The sequence below is a fragment of the Microtus oregoni genome, unplaced genomic scaffold (genome assembly GCF_018167655.1).
Source record: "Microtus oregoni isolate MIOR12 unplaced genomic scaffold, Mior012 000161F_ref0000079, whole genome shotgun sequence".
NCBI classification, from domain to species: Eukaryota; Metazoa; Chordata; class Mammalia; order Rodentia; family Cricetidae; genus Microtus; species Microtus oregoni.
The window spans coordinates 252,784-268,186 of NW_024544816.1; the positions used below are offsets into that span (position 1 = coordinate 252,784).

Genomic DNA, 15,403 nt, shown 5'->3' on the forward strand with positions numbered 1-15,403 from the left:
GTTTCACCACCTTGTCCATCATATAGGGTCAAGTCACTGGGTTGCAACTACTTTCAGAGAACCCTGGAAACCTGGAAGCAAAGGACGGGGGAACGTTTTTCCCTCCGACTCAGATCTTTATCCTATGTTTCTTTCTTCCAGAGCCCGTTCGACCAAATCGAGTTCTGTGAAAACTTGGTGAGTAGAGTGGTCGGCGGTGCTGGCTTTCCCTGGAGTGGCAGGCGTCCGGGAAGGGTATTGGGGAAGAGCCCCCAGGCCGTTGCTGAGCTCCAGGAGATGCTGGCTGCTGAGCCGATAGGAGACATCTGGGCCGCCAGAGAGAGGCTCCAGACAGTCTAGGACGCCACTTCTCGGTTTAGAAGGAGAAAGCCCCTTTGGCGGAGTAAGATTGCAGTAGGAACCCGTTTCTGTCCCGGGAAGAAAGGCCAATGGGAAACCCGGAGGAACGAAGTCGAAATACCTCCTCGGGTCCCGGGGCATCTACTGTCAGCGCTGCCTCTTGACAACCTCCTCGGAGGCTGGGCGGAGCCAACTGGGGAGGAAACCCTTCCAGTAGGCGCTCTCGGCTACTCTTGCCAAGCTCCTCCCTCCTGTGGGTTGATTCCATTTTCCTCTCTCAACCCAGACTCTGGATTCTGATTCCAGACACCCCCCGTCGTGTCTTCCGTTCCTCTCCCTTTCTGCCCCTTTTCATTCAGTTTTTAATTTCTGTCATTTTCTTTGTTCTCTGAACTCTGCCGCTTGTGAGCAGACAGATTGTCTCACGAAAATCGAGTACCATACTCTCAATCCTATCCCTGGCTGCCCGTCACTCCCCGAGAAAACATTCGCGTTGAGAACGAAAGGGACCCTCACTAAACATTGCCAAGGATACAGTGAAACCCAGGTAAGCTCAAAGCATCAGATGCTAACTTTGCAATGGATGGAGAGAAAGGAACCTTGACTTAAAACCTGGGGCTTCAAGTGCAGTGATTTTTTTTTTTAATTCTGATTTTATCTTTTCGGGAGCAAATGAGCCGAGTAGTCTGTCGAGCTTAATTTAACAGAGAAACCCAAACATAGTCCGCCTCTACTATATTGTTGTTGGTCTTTGGCTTGAATTTTGGTTCCAAATCTAAGTCGATGTTTTAAAGTGTTATCAGTGATCCTCTCTCCTATGTTAGCAGATTGTCCTCCTGGCTCCTTAAATATGACAGTTCAAACACCCAATGGGGTACACAATCCGTGCATCCAAAATTCCTGGGTAGAGTGCCCCTTACAGGGTGGTTGTTCATTCTCTGCCTAGACAGCCACTTTGTAGTAATGTGTTTTTCCTTAACATTTACATCAATCTCGACCCTACTCCACTTCATCCACTTCACTGGCTTGTGGGTGGAATTGCAATCTCCTTTCATATAATATTTGTGTGTGCAGTCAGATAGGAATGAGCAGAGAATTTAGAGCAGGAACTCCAAGGGCAGCCTGCCTGACTGAGCTGCAGAGCTGTGGATAAAGTACTTAGCCTAGGGTAAGGATGGTATTATTGCATCTTAGGTAGGGCTATTATGGGAATAAAATGAGTCAGCACATGTGAAAGCGCTTCGAACAGTGCCTGGCACACAGGAGTAGTTTCTCAATGTTTCCTTCACTTGGCAAGTAGAGTGTTTGCCTTCATGATGACATGCTTAAGAAAAATAGACATATGTAGTGTGTGTGCAGCCAAATATTTGTGTGTAGATACACATGTAAACTTGTTAACTTGATAGACTTTGGCTGCCTGTAACTCGAATGTAATTGGAAAGAAGACTGCTGTGTTTTAGGGCTTCAAGACTGAACCCATAGAACTCAATCAGGCTGGAAGCGGAAGCCACCTAGGTTGAGCTTGCATGAGAAAAAGAGAACTAGGCAGCCATATGGGAAGCCTGCTTGGCTCTCTGCCTTCTTTTCACAGAGACCCTAACCAATCTGTGGAGAGACAAAATACAATTTATCAGTAGATCCAGAACCCAGGTTACAGATCTGATTAAATCTGTAGACTTTGTGTGGAAAGGGGAGAACCTGGAGGAGTCCATGGGAGCATCTTCCCAGCCTAAGGGTGAAGCCAGAGAAGACTATAAGAGTACTGTTTAATAACCCAGGAAATTCTATCCTTAGGAGGCTCAGTCTGTCACAACTCCAGGGCAAATTCATTTGAAGACATCACAAGTATCCTCTTCAAAGTTGGCCTTTAGGTATCTAGTGGGGTGGATGTGTGGGCAAGAAAACTTGGGTTTCGAAGAACAGACTGAGTTTGTTGAATTACACCTACCAAGACACAAAAAGACAGCTCGTGCCCTCTGGGAGCTTATCTTGTCAAAGAGATCATGAAATTGCAATTTTACCCTTTCATTTAATTATGCAATATATAGCTAATGTTTCTTATGTATAAAAGTCTGTATTCAGTGTCTGGGGGAATACCCATGATGCAACAGCAGTGCGAGCCAAGTGAAATGACACCTACTCTGAAGTGCAGAAGAGTTTCAGATAGAAGTCTATGAGCCATTAGCAGAGGCTTTATGGAGGAGGTGCTGAGAGAGGCAGGGCATTTCTTTGGAGAAGCACATGCAATCATACAGTGAATAAGTATTTGGGGGATTTCTTGGGAAAGGGATATAAATAGAAACAAACTCTCACTCACCAGTTGTGAAAGGTAGCAAAACTAACGATGAGTGTTTTCTCCTACTCCACAGAGAAACAATACCCTGGACATGAAGCAAGACGTCAAAAGCATCTGCCTAAATCAAACCTCACAAATACAGTGGTTGTGGTTTTCTCTCGTTCAAATTCCAAAAGATTAAACTCACCTTTCATTTTAGAGTATGGACATATATTGTGGTTTTAGTAGGTATAGTACTAAGGGTGTGACATTTAAAAGAACACTATTGTTTAATCTTCAATTGCAGCAGGGATTCTTAACTTATTTATGGCGAATTGCTATTGTTTAGTGTAGATGCTTTGATGGGAGATGAGCGCAGCCACTCCAGTGTCAATGGAAATGCCTGTACTGTTAATGACCACCTCCTGAGCAGGTTCTCTCCTCTGTGCCTGCAGATACCTACTCTAGGGCAAGCCTAAAGTGTAGTAGGGAAGGGAATTGAAGGTGGGAAACAAGTTGGAACCAATGACAGCATCTAAACCCTGTTTAAAAGCAAGACCGTTTCTATCTGTAATGATTCTCCTAACATTCTTATACTAAAATGTTACTAAGAAGAAAATAAGAGCAAAGGAAGTCATGCAAGCAGTTCCTGCTACAGTGAAGCAGTCTGAAAGAAGCTTCCGGAACTTCACAGTCACTGCCGTGGCTGCACTGTAAATCCTGCTGTGGAAAATGTCCGTCAGGAAAGAGGGGCTACGGGAGCAGATCAGATCCTAAAGTGCCTTTGTCCGGCTACGAGATTTATATTTAAAGTTGTATATAGTATATTTCTATTTATTTCATGAACACTTTTAAAAACATACATGCTGCTTTGTAACTGACATATTTCTTAATAAAAATAATTCTCAAGTTACGTTCTTGTGAATGGCGTTTTTAAATTGGTTAAGCAATTTTCACACAGTGACGTCACTGTTGTTCAGATCTTTACTTCCGTTCACACCAACATCCCATTGGCTACGCTTCCTTTTATTTGCTCTCGACCCTCCCATGGATCTTCATGGATGGCTGACATATTTAGCCACATGATTGGAGCGCATCATTTTCTCATGTCCTTTTGTGCTAGCCACTCTTTTCCACCGTGGACCTTCCCTTGCCTCGGTATAGACAAAACAGGCAAAAGTGAACAGTGGGTGTTAAACTCTTTCCAGCGCACCTGTTGTGAAGTACTCTCTCCTTCACCCTCAGGTCCTCTGAGCACGGGTGGGAAATGCCAAGGTCGAGCCAAGTAAGGGTATGTGGAAACAGCTTATTCCACAGTCCCATCCCCAAGTAGAGATGTTCACCTGAAAACTGTTTTGGGTGCTGAAGCTAAGCCGTCTAAGAAAATAAAAAGTCAAATGTCCCCAAACCTGTCTTATTCACTAAAGAGGAGCAAACAGTTAGCATCCAGTTAAGAAGTGTCCATTGTGAGCACCCAGTAACTAGTTAAGAAGTGCCCACTGTGAGCACCCAATAACTAGTTAAGAAGTGTCCATTGTGAGCACCCAGTAACTAGTTAAGAAGTGCCTATCGTGAGCATCCAGTAACTAGTTAAGAAGTGCCCACTGTGAGCACCCAGTAACTAGTTAAGAAGTGTCCATTGTGAGCATCCAGTAACTAGTTAAGGAAGAGCCTACTGTGAGCATCCAATAACTAGTTAAGAAGTGCCCACTGTGAGCATCCAGTAACTAGTTAAGAAGTGCCTACCATGAGTATCCAATAGCTAGTTAAGAAGTGCCTACCGTGAGCATCCAGTAACTAGTTAAGGAAGCGCCTACCGTGAGCATCCAGTAACTAGTTAAGAAGTGCATACCGCGAGCATCCAGTAACTAGTTAAGGAAGCACCTACTGTGAACACCCAGTAACTAGTTAAGGAAGCGCCTACTGTGAGCATCCAGTAACAAGTTAAGGAAGCGCCTACTGTGAGCATCCAATAACTAGTTAAGAAAGTGTCTACCATGAGCATACAGTAACTAGTTAAGAAAATGCCTACTGTGAGCATCCAGTAACTAGTTAAGAAAATGCCTACTGTGAGCCAAGGCTTCTGGGCTGAGGCTTGTGCTGAATACTTAGATATGAAAGCAAGTAAGATGGAGCCTGTATCCAGAGGAGCTCAGAGTGGAGCTGAATAAGCAGCCATCAATAGTCCTTAACAAATTGACCAGTGTTGGCCAGTTAGTTTTCTTTTGCTTGGAGCTAAATCAGGACAGGCACACTTCTGAAAGTCTTCGTCTAGATTTTTTTTCCCCAGAGCGTTAAGTGTCGTCCTAAGAAAAACTCCAATGAATCCAGAAAAAGACAGAATTCAGTGACTTTCCGAATACAAGTTGTAAAGAACTTATAGTTTAAATATGCTGACACTATCTTACTAGAAGTATATCCTACCTTTTATTAAACCATGAGGAAAAAGTAATAATTTTTCTTACATGCTTAGACCCAATTACCCAAAACTCTCTACATATAAAGAATAGCCCTGTGCATTAGACCAGGGAACACCATCGAGCTGTTCTAGGGTTTCCAGTGTTCTCTCTTTTCCAGTACTCAATTTGAGTGAGTGTTAGTTACAGTTTTAGGAAGACAGTCTGAGGGCTCAAGGTCCAGTAAGTGATGGCCTGTTGTGGTTATCTGAGTTCAATCCCCAGAATGCTATAAAGATGGAAGAAGAAAAGCAACTCTACAAAGTTGTCCTTTTATCTCCACATGTATTCCATGGAGTGCATACACATGCATGTACACACACACACACACACACACACACACACACACTATTCATACATAGCAAATAACTAAAAAATATCATCTGCAGGCTAGAAATGTAGGTCGAGTGTCAAAGCATGTGTCTGCCACTTTCAAGACCTTGGGTTCAATCTTTAGCAGCACCCCCCCCCCCACACACACACACAGCTCAGAAACAAAAATGGGAAACAAGAATATCATCTGACTGGTATTGCAATGTTTAAATATAGCTGCGTTTTATAAAATCCATTATTTGCAGAGGACCAACTGATCAAGTTGCACTGACTGTCACTATGAAAATGTGTTTAGGTGTTAACATGAAAGCAATAGGTTGTACTTGAGGATAGAAAACTAATTAAACATCGTTAAGTCTCAGATTCTGCACCTCTGAAGATAACGCTTCTAGCAGCTTTGGTTTACAGGAGTCAAAGCACATAATAAGTACAGAGCCCTTGGCAATGCTAAGGGAAACACTTGAAATGTCGTGATTCCAACGCTTCTTTGAACACAAAGGGTGACCCAGGTGAGGAGCGGAGACTGAAGCAGAGAAGGGTGCAGAAACTGGCAAGTCTCTGCCTTGGGGCTGTTTTGTCTGTTGTGGCTTTGATGGAAAGAAGGCTAGGGTTTTTAAGTGTAACACTGTTGAGAGTCTTGCAATTTTGACTTCTACCAGGTTGCTAGAATTTTTAGGACAGAATACCAAAAGAAAAAGGTACACTGAGGAGGAAACCTGGAGAACTTTGGAAGATAACTCTTGTTGTTAGGGACAGCGCTTAAAAGCATATGCCTTGAGAAAGTTACATAAGAGAGGAAGAAATAATCAAACAATTAGAGGAAACAGCGCCCATTGCTCACTCCAAGCCAGATAAATGGCCTGTCACCAGGAAAATTGGAAAATGTTGTAACCCATTAAGATATGAGTAGGGTACTGAACTGGTTAGTTTGTTGTCAACTTAACATAAACTAGAGTCATCAGAGAGGAGGGAGCCTCAGTTGAGGAAATGCCTCCAGAAGATCCAGCTGTACCCTGAAGTTGTGAGCATGCTCCCTATGTGTCATGTGGCAGCATGGGTGGGGAGAGGCCCTCCACCTCCACACCTATCATTGCATTACAGATGGGAGAGCTGACCCTGAGGTCAGAAGGGCAGGTGAACTGCCCCTGCCCATCACCAGCTGTGGCACTTGGGAGAGCAGGCCCTGCACCCTGCCGCGGCAGCACAATAGAGCCAACCCCATTGGCAGAGGTGTGGGCAATCCTGCCCCGACATTATGAGCATGAAAGAGCTGTCCCCATTACTCACCTATCATGGGCAGGAGAGAAATGTCCTCTCTCCTTCTCACCAATGCCTGAGGCAAGTGGGAGAACTGGGCCTGAGGTCGTAAGAGTGGGAGAGCTAATCCTGCCTCTCATCTACTGAACTCGGAAGAGTGGCCCCTATGCCATGCCTGAGCAACACACTAGAGCTGACCCTGAAGATGTGAGGGTAGGAGATCCGACTCTGAGGATGTGAAAGCAGAACTGGCCTTGCCCTCTGCTCATCACTGCAGAGGGTGAATTCACCAAGCAATGCAGGAGAGCTCATTTTGGTGGTGAGGACATGGGAGAGCTGAGCTGGTGGGCTGACAAACCCTGCAACTACCCAAGTCCAGAACCAGGGTTATGGGTTGGCCCACCCAATATTCATCCCCTCTATGATATGCTGGAGCATGTGAAGGTACTGGTCCTACAGACCCAAAGTTTCAGGATTTCTACAACACAGGGCAACAGTAGGATAACCAAGATGTGTCCCAGTGAGGATCCAGCATCAGTAGTGTAGCAGAAACCAGAGACTCCAAACCAGACCAATGACTCTTTGCAATGAACACTTGCAAGCAAAGCCACATAGACAAAAAGGTTTACTGCAAGGTTCACTCTGTCATACTACAGTTTCCATGATGAGATTTCCCCCTTTCTTTTCTTTTTTCTTTTTCTCCTAAATTTCACTGGGGGTTGCTGCAAGGACAGAGGGCAGCTATGTGGGGACAGGAAATGAATGGGATTGAGATACATGGTGTGAAAGACAAAGAATAAATAAAAAGAAGATCCAATATTTTAAACATCCAACTGTAGGGCATTTTCTTAATTAGTGATCAGTTAGGAGGGTCCAATCCTGGTGGTCCTGGGATCTATAAGCAAGCAGGCTGAGCAAGCCATAAGAGACAAGCCAGTAAGCAGCATGGCTTCTACATCAGCTCCTGCCTTCAGGTTCCTGCCCTGCGTGAGTTCCTGTCTTGTCTTCCTTGAGTGAAGAAGCCAAATAGACTCTTTCTTCCCCAGTTTGCTTTGGGGTCATGGTGTTTCATCACAGAAATAGAAACCCTAAACAAGACAGGTGCTTACAAACACCTTACCTTTGCATGAAAGTGTAAATAGCCTTCAATAATCTTACCTAATGAGTATAAAAACAAGGCTTAAAAGAACCGGTTCCTAAGTAACTTATCTGTATTCCACAACAACCGCGAAGGATGCTTATGAAGTTAATAATGCTTCACACATATGCCCACACAAAGATATGCATACAGCATTAAAAATAAATATTTAGAGAACAAAAGGAAAAAGGAAGAGGAAAAAATATGAAAGAATCTTGAGAGCAGAAACTTGGTAAGAACCATTGTGTCCTATTAGGCATGGTGGCACATCCTTTATCTGGAGACTGAAGCAGGCAAATCTTTGTGTGTTCAAGACCAGCTTGGTTGACACAATGAGTTCCAGGCATCTAGGACTAAGGAATGAGACTCTGTCTCAAAACTAAGGGAGAAAGTATGGTCCTTGGTTGGTATAAAAGGTACTACTGACTCAGAACTAGCATAGGAGTTAGAATTGATAGGTTGAACAATAAAATAATTACTATAACTCTTTCAAAATGGTCAGGGAACAGAGAAGATCCAAACTTAACTCCTAGATATGAAAATCACAGTGTGTACAGTAAATACACAGCAAATAGTCTTAACCGGAGGTTGGGCATTGAAATATTAGAATTAAAGATGTGCTAACAAAACTATCCTAAAGAAAACTCATATGGAAAATAACTAAAAATGAAAAGACTATCGGTGTGCCCTGAAACAATCGGAAGTGCCTAATCTATGTGTAGGAGGAGTGTCTCAAAGAGTTCAGTAAGAGGAACAGAAAAAAAAAATAGAGAAGGAAGCATTGGTTCTTGTTTCCAGCTTGATAAGTCCCTAACCCTGCCATTCCAAGAAGCTTTCTAGAGTACAGGAAGCAAAACTGCCATGATGCTCAAAGGGTCAAGTTGCTCAAAAGCAGAAAATACTAATATCATTGGCTAGAGTTATAAATGTCTTCAGAATATCTTTCTTGAAACGTTTTCCCAAAGTCTTTGATTCTACTTCTTTGATCTTTTCTGCTATGGTCTGCTTTTTTCACAAGCTATCCCACGGTAATAAACATTAAGTAATCTTAATTACTGACATCCACCAGTTAACCTCTGGTAGGTAGCACAGTGTAGGCCCATATTTCTATATGGCATGGCAGCCAAGCCATCAAGCCATAGGCCACACCTGAGATGGGTAGTTGTGGACATGACAAAAGGCCATTCACCTGGTTACCTAGGAGACAAAATGCTAATGTATTTCACTCTCAGTTAAGTTATGATATTAAGACTGTTTGGAGAATAAACAGAGAAATTCTTCAGGATGTGAATGCAGGATATCATGAGGGATCTCTGAGAATCTTCCTCCCGATGAAATGATGTGAGTTATGTCTTTGTTCCTGACACCTCCACGCCGGTCCAGAGAGAGAAGGTTTATGTTTGGGTCTGGTCAAGAGAAATAATTGAAAGTCTGGGCTAGCACTGAACCCCGACAGCACAGCTGGGATAATCCTTGTGCATATTCTGCTATTCTTTTATTATTATTATTATTTGATCTTCAATTGCATTACCTTTATTTTTAGCTTAATTTTTAATTAAAATATAATTACATCATTTTCTCCTTCACTTTCCTCCTCCCAGCTTCTCCTATACTACCAATCTCTCTCAAATTCATGAATTCTTTTCTTTTATTATTAATACTAAATCTGTAATATGTATATATACATAAATATGGATGTTCAACTTGCTTCATCATTTAGTGTTGCTAGTAAGTATGTAATTTTAAAGACTATCACTTGGTATTAGACAACCAAATGAGGGTTCATCTCTCAGATGACTAATTTTCTTGCTCTCTGCTTTCCTTACTTGCTCATAGTCCTTTGTCTAGGGGTAGGACCCCATGAGGCTGTCCCCTTCCATATAAGCTAGTCTATTGTGCTGTCCTTGTCCAAGCCTTGTTGAGACCATCATATTGCTGGGTGAAGCGTCTCTGTCATTTCTAGGAGACACAATCTGAAGTAAAGGCTAAGATTATCATTGATACAACAAGTACTTAAATATCTGAATCAAACTTGTGATATCTACACTGATATTATAGATGTAAGAAAAAATAGTGAGTAAAAACACCCATTGTAGAACAACTAACACATCAATATCTGGCTTAGTTCCAAGCCTTGCATTTTCCATTACTTGAGTGTAAATTTGTAGTGTTCTCTACCAAGTGATGAATGTACACATTCCCTAACTAGTAGATGCTATAGTCATGTTTTTCATCAGGTCTTATAACAATTCTTCCTTATGAGCCCATTCTCTCTTTGATTACTCAAGGACTGATTTGGTATATGCCAGTCTAGGTGTTCCCAATAACCTTGTTTGCAGAAGTGAAGTCACTGGATTACAACCAACAGACATATGAAGTTCCCTTGACATGAGTCTTTTGCAGAGTGAGCATATGAACAAGTTTTCTCCTTCATATAAGTTTTGTGGGAACTCTGAAAAGAAGAAGGGATAGAGGATGGAAAAATTCCATTCTGTGTGCAAAGACATGTACACCGATAATTACAACTGATGGGTATCTTAAAATTGGCATTGAGGTGAATTTCTAAATGCATAGCTTTCAGGTGGAAAGAATATGAGCTTTTAAAGTATAAATGAACAAGTATGTTAATCATCTTTAAAGTATGTAGTCTTGTCTTGATTTCTCATTTTGTGAGCTAATTGGATGATTAATTTTGAATTACCTTTGTGATTTTATTATCTACTGTTGACAGCTATGAATACCAAGCAAAGTTAAATTAAGTTTGATGTAAGAAGTAATTTTATTTGAAGTTATGAAAGTCTCTTGGTTCTTTTCTTCTTGAAAGCACTAAGTCAAGGGACATAGACAACTTAAGTAGAAGTTTATATAGCAAAGCTAAGTGGAGGGAGGGAACACTCCAATGAGACATTGGAGAGAACTTCCCCAAGATGGTGAGCAGCCCATTTCATTATGGATTTGAAAACAAACCAAATCAAACTCAAGAGTCAGGATATAACTAAGTGGTAGAGTCTTTGCCTGGCATGAATTTCACCACACACACATAACAAATCATAAAAATTTGAGAGTTGAAGTAAATGGTTTGTAGGATTTAATCACAATAATACCTCTCACGGAAATTGGCCAAAAAAAAGCATTTTCTACAGTTCCCAGACTTCAGAGAAAAGTCACCATTATACTTTATTAAATACACAAGCCTCTGATACAGGGTTTTGAGAGTGACAGGACCTTTCATGGTTTAGTTGTTTGTAACCCAACATCATAGAGTTCTTGACACTCTTAGTCACCAAAGATCGACCTGGTCCAGTGGATTTGGGTTCCTTGGGTCACAAACATGGATGGTAGTGGAATTTTCATGTGAAATGGATGCATGCAAAGTGTAAGTAAGCTTTATTGACGGTGGTTATAGAAAAATGAGAAAGATGAGAAATTGAAGAAAAGTGGAAAATTGGAAAAAAGTGAAACTCCCAAGAGTAGGAGTGCTTCCCAAAATAGGGTATACAATTGAATTCCCTCGCCTTGAGTTTTTTAAAAATAGATTTTAATTAAACCATAATTGCATTAATTTTCCCCTTCCCCTTTTCCCTTCAGCTCCTGCCAAATCCTTTTCCCAACTCCTCCCATGTCTCCCTCACTCTCAGAATGATAGTTTCTTTTTCTTAGATTGTTATAAGTATGCACAAATATATAAATCCAGCTTGCTGACTCTGTTTTTATTGATTGTGTAAATATGTTTTCAGGGATGATCATTAGAATTTTATAGTACTACAATAGACACAGGATGAACACTGAGGTAATTTGAGGTTGGTTAGTTAGTTCTTTGTGTTATTATGGGACAAGTCATGGAGGACTTGCACAGTTCATGCATATTCCTAAACAAGGAGAGGATCGGGTGCTGTTCATGATCTTCTTAGCTGGGATGGCACAAACCTCCTCTGTCCATCTCTAACTTTTTTGTTACCTACTGACCTTGACCATCTGTACTCAAGCCACTAACTAGCTCTAGCTGGTGTTGGCATGGTTGACCTCACAGTTATCTTTCTGCCAGAGAAATGGACTATTCCCCTTTATTTTCACAGTTACACGACCAGCTTGTAGCTTCATCATGACAGTGAGTTAACTCTATCCCAGCCATCGGTAGCTGCAGTCTTTCTTGGTTATCTCATATACACATACTTCAAGGTTTGCTCCTTGTCTATGCGATAGTCTAGAATAGTCTCCTAGATGGAAGCTTCTTGCTAGAACCCATTCTTATTGATAATTTTGTCTGTTACAATTAGCTTTCTGGTTGTCCCCCTATCCCTCTGGTAATGGAGCATGTATGAGCTTGTCTGTCTGTCTGTCATTAGTTGAGTAGTTGCACCAGTAGCAAACATTATACTGGGAAATTGTCAACTGGGATGGAAATAAGATATTTGCCTAATAAGTCAAGTCTGTATTTCCAACACACAGGTGTAGCAGAATGTCGTGCTGGCCTGGTGCCAGAGGAATTGCAAGCAACCCCTGCTGGGCCATACCTGGCTTAGCTCCAGAGTTAGCACCCAGCCCTAATCCACCCTTTGTGTTACAGATAGCTTTTGTTGTCCTATGTGAATCTTCTCTGAGAGCTTCCCAGGGATACGAAGCCTATGGTACCCAGGTATTTGCACTTGGCATTGCATCTTTGGAAGCTTCATTCAGGTTGTTTTGAGCATATGAAAATCTACTAACTAAAATAAATATAAAATAATAAAACGCAAGAAGCCTAAAGAAATTGCTTTAGTCAGCCGGGCGGTGGTGGCGCACGCCTTTAATCCCAGCACTCGGGAGGCAGAGGCAGGCGGAACTCTGTGAGTTCGAGGCCAGCCTGGTCTACAAGAGCTAGTTCCAGGACAGGCTCCAAAGCTACAGAGAAACCCTCTCTCAAAAAAAAAATACATATGTAATTGTTGATTGCATAGATCTCCCATCCTTCAACTGTCTGTGACCTCCTCTCCTTCTTCCTCTTTTTGAAATTTTGTGCTGATCTGGATTTGGCACTGAACAATTTTGCAAATTTGAGCAAGTCACTTAACTTCAATAAACAAGTGTTCTCCTTTATGAAACAGTAGCATAGATTTTGGTCCAAACACCACCTGAGAGAGTTTGATGATATTAAGGAAAATGGCTGTCAAATGTCTTATATACTGTACAGTCCTGGCTAGCAAAGTTTTCAAACCTTTCCACGAAATTAAAATCATGTATTGAAAAGTTTTTGCTTCCAATAATAAAAAATAATATTTTTACACCTAATTTGAAAACTTTATCTTTTTTTTTACTGTGGATGTGTACTTCTAAAAAGTTTTTTCACATAATATATTTTGATTCTCCTAACTCTTCCCAGATCCTCCACACCTCCCTACTTATGCAACTTCAGGTGTATTTGTGCTCTATCTCTCTCTCTGTCTCTCCCTCCCTCTCTCTCTGTCAAAAAAAAAAAAAAAGAAAATCGAAAGAGACAACCAAACTAAAGAGAAAGAAAAAAAAGGCCAATATGCAAAAAACTATATATACCAAAAGAAAACAAAAAGTGCATTAAAAAAACATGGTGTCTGTTTTGCATTGATCAACTACTGCCCCGGAGAGCATGGTGGAGATACACAGTGAGGCCCCCTGTAGAAACCTGGTTCTCCTTTTTCCAGAAGGTATCAATCACAAATCGTTTCTTGGTTATGGGTGGGACTTTGTGTTCCCTTCCTCTTAGTGATAGCCATACAGGACCTATTCAGAAAAGTTTTAAATTATACAAATATTTAGGCTGGTGGTGGTGCGCCATGCCTTTAATCCCAGCACTTGGGAGGCAGGGGCAGGTTGGCCTTGAAATCTCAGAGATCCGCCTGTCTCCGTCTCCTCTGCTGTGATTAAAGGTGTGTGTCACCACAAAGACTAAAATGATGAATTCTCACATTATTTCACAGCTTTAACAATTATCAATCTTATTTCAACTAAATATAAATCTACTTCCATTCCCAATTACCCTGAAGAAAATCCTTTGTTTGTTTGTTTGTTTGTTTTTCCGAGACAGGGCTTTGTAGCTTTGCAGCCTGTCCTGGAACTAGCTCTTGTAGACCAGGCTGGCCTCGAACTCACAGAAATCTGCCTGCCTCTGCCTCCCAAGTACTGGGATTAAAGGCATGCGCCATAAAGTAAATTCTTACACTTTGTATTGGTTTTCCAATCTGATCGCTCTGTTTAGTTCAAGCTGGTGTAGAATCCACTATGTAGCCCAGGTTGGCCTCCATACATCATCCTCCCTCCTTCCACCTGCGGCTGCTGAGATTACAGGCATGTGTCCCAACTGTTACATCGTACATGTGTACATATGTCAGTGTGTATGCTCAACCCATAAAGAATTTTAAAAACAAACACGATATTACTATCAATTAAAATTAACTTCAATTGTTTGTGTGTTTGTTTATAGAGAGGGTCTATCTATGAAGCCCTGGCAGTCCTGGAACTCTCTATGTAGACCAGGCTGGCCTCCACCTTAGAGATCTGCCTGCCTCTGCCTCCCTGAGTGCTGGGATTAAAGACTTTATCTACTACGCCCGGCTTTAATTTCAACGTCTTAACAAATATCCCGTGGTCTCTTGTTTTTGCACTTTTTATAATCCCAGTTTTAGCCTTTCCCATTTGTCATTAAAGTCCTTCCCAAACTATTGGGTATTTTACTTCAGTGACCCTTCAGAGTGATTCCCCGCTATCAACAGGAAACGGACGCCAAGGCGACACCAGCCAGAAAAAAAATGCGACTCGCGGAACCCAAGTTGCACCTGGCCTGCGGGCTCCGGGGGGAGATGCTTTTGTGTTACACCGAAACCGGGCCGTGCTAGCGTAATTGGCGCCGGATCCCGGAAGCACTCCTCACGCACTGCTCCGGCATGGGATCCTCCATGAGGCAAGCCGCAGCGCCCAGTGAGCACTTTCCACCCGGCCGCGAACCGAGCGGAACCCCGGCTGAGGCGGAGATGGAGAGCGAGGTGGAAGGCCGCACGGCCAGCGCGCTGTTCGCAGGGTTCCGGGCCTTGGGACTGTTCAGCAACGACGTTCCCCACGTGGTGCGATACAGCGCGCTCAAGCGCCGCTTCTATGTGACGACTTGCGTGGGCAAGAGCTTCCACACGTATGACGTGAGTGATTTCCTCCACCCGCTTCCCAGGAACCAGAACTGCCCCGGCGTAGTCCCATTTTCGCCTCCCACCCTCCTAGGGTTTCCCTTTTTGCCTCCCTGTCTGACGTCACCCCTCCCTGTTGCGCTGTCCTCCTGGCATCCCTGTGCCCTTGCTATCTGTTCACCTGGGGGCGAGTTTCGGAGGAATCTTCTGGCCCAAGGGGAAAGCTCCTGGTGAACGTCTCAGTTGTTTGACAGTATGTCTGTTTACATACTTCCTCCTAAGGATGTAAACAAGGCGAGACCCCATCCCTCATTGTAATTTTTCCCCACAAGATCTCTTGGACGTTTTATTGCATAATTGGCCACCAACGTTTGGTTGGAAATTCAGGCTAAAACAGTGGAAGAAATAAAGACGGTGAGATGAAGATTTAGGGAACTCTTCACAATAGGTCCAATTTCCCTAGGTTTTTGAGCAT

The 15,403-nt window shown here is 42.5% G+C and overlaps 2 protein-coding genes across 2 annotated transcripts in view; both read left to right on the forward strand.

The window, feature by feature from the left end:
* Window positions 1-724: 724 nt before the first annotated feature.
* On the forward strand, window positions 725-2,841 carry LOC121445165 (thymic stromal lymphopoietin; the record flags this gene model as incomplete). Its single annotated transcript, XM_041647165.1, has 2 exons — window positions 725-886; window positions 2,709-2,841. Coding segments are annotated over 2 exons (270 nt in total), but the record flags the coding sequence as incomplete, so codon positions are not given.
* Window positions 2,842-14,694: 11,853 nt separating this feature from the next.
* Window positions 14,695-15,403, forward strand: part of LOC121445166 (WD repeat-containing protein 36-like) — a 35,690-nt gene continuing 34,981 nt past the window's right edge. Inside the window, exon 1 of the mRNA XM_041647166.1 lies at window positions 14,695-14,943. Coding sequence (XP_041503100.1) covers window positions 14,695-14,943 — 249 coding nt within the window. The remainder of the gene's footprint in view (window positions 14,944-15,403) is intronic.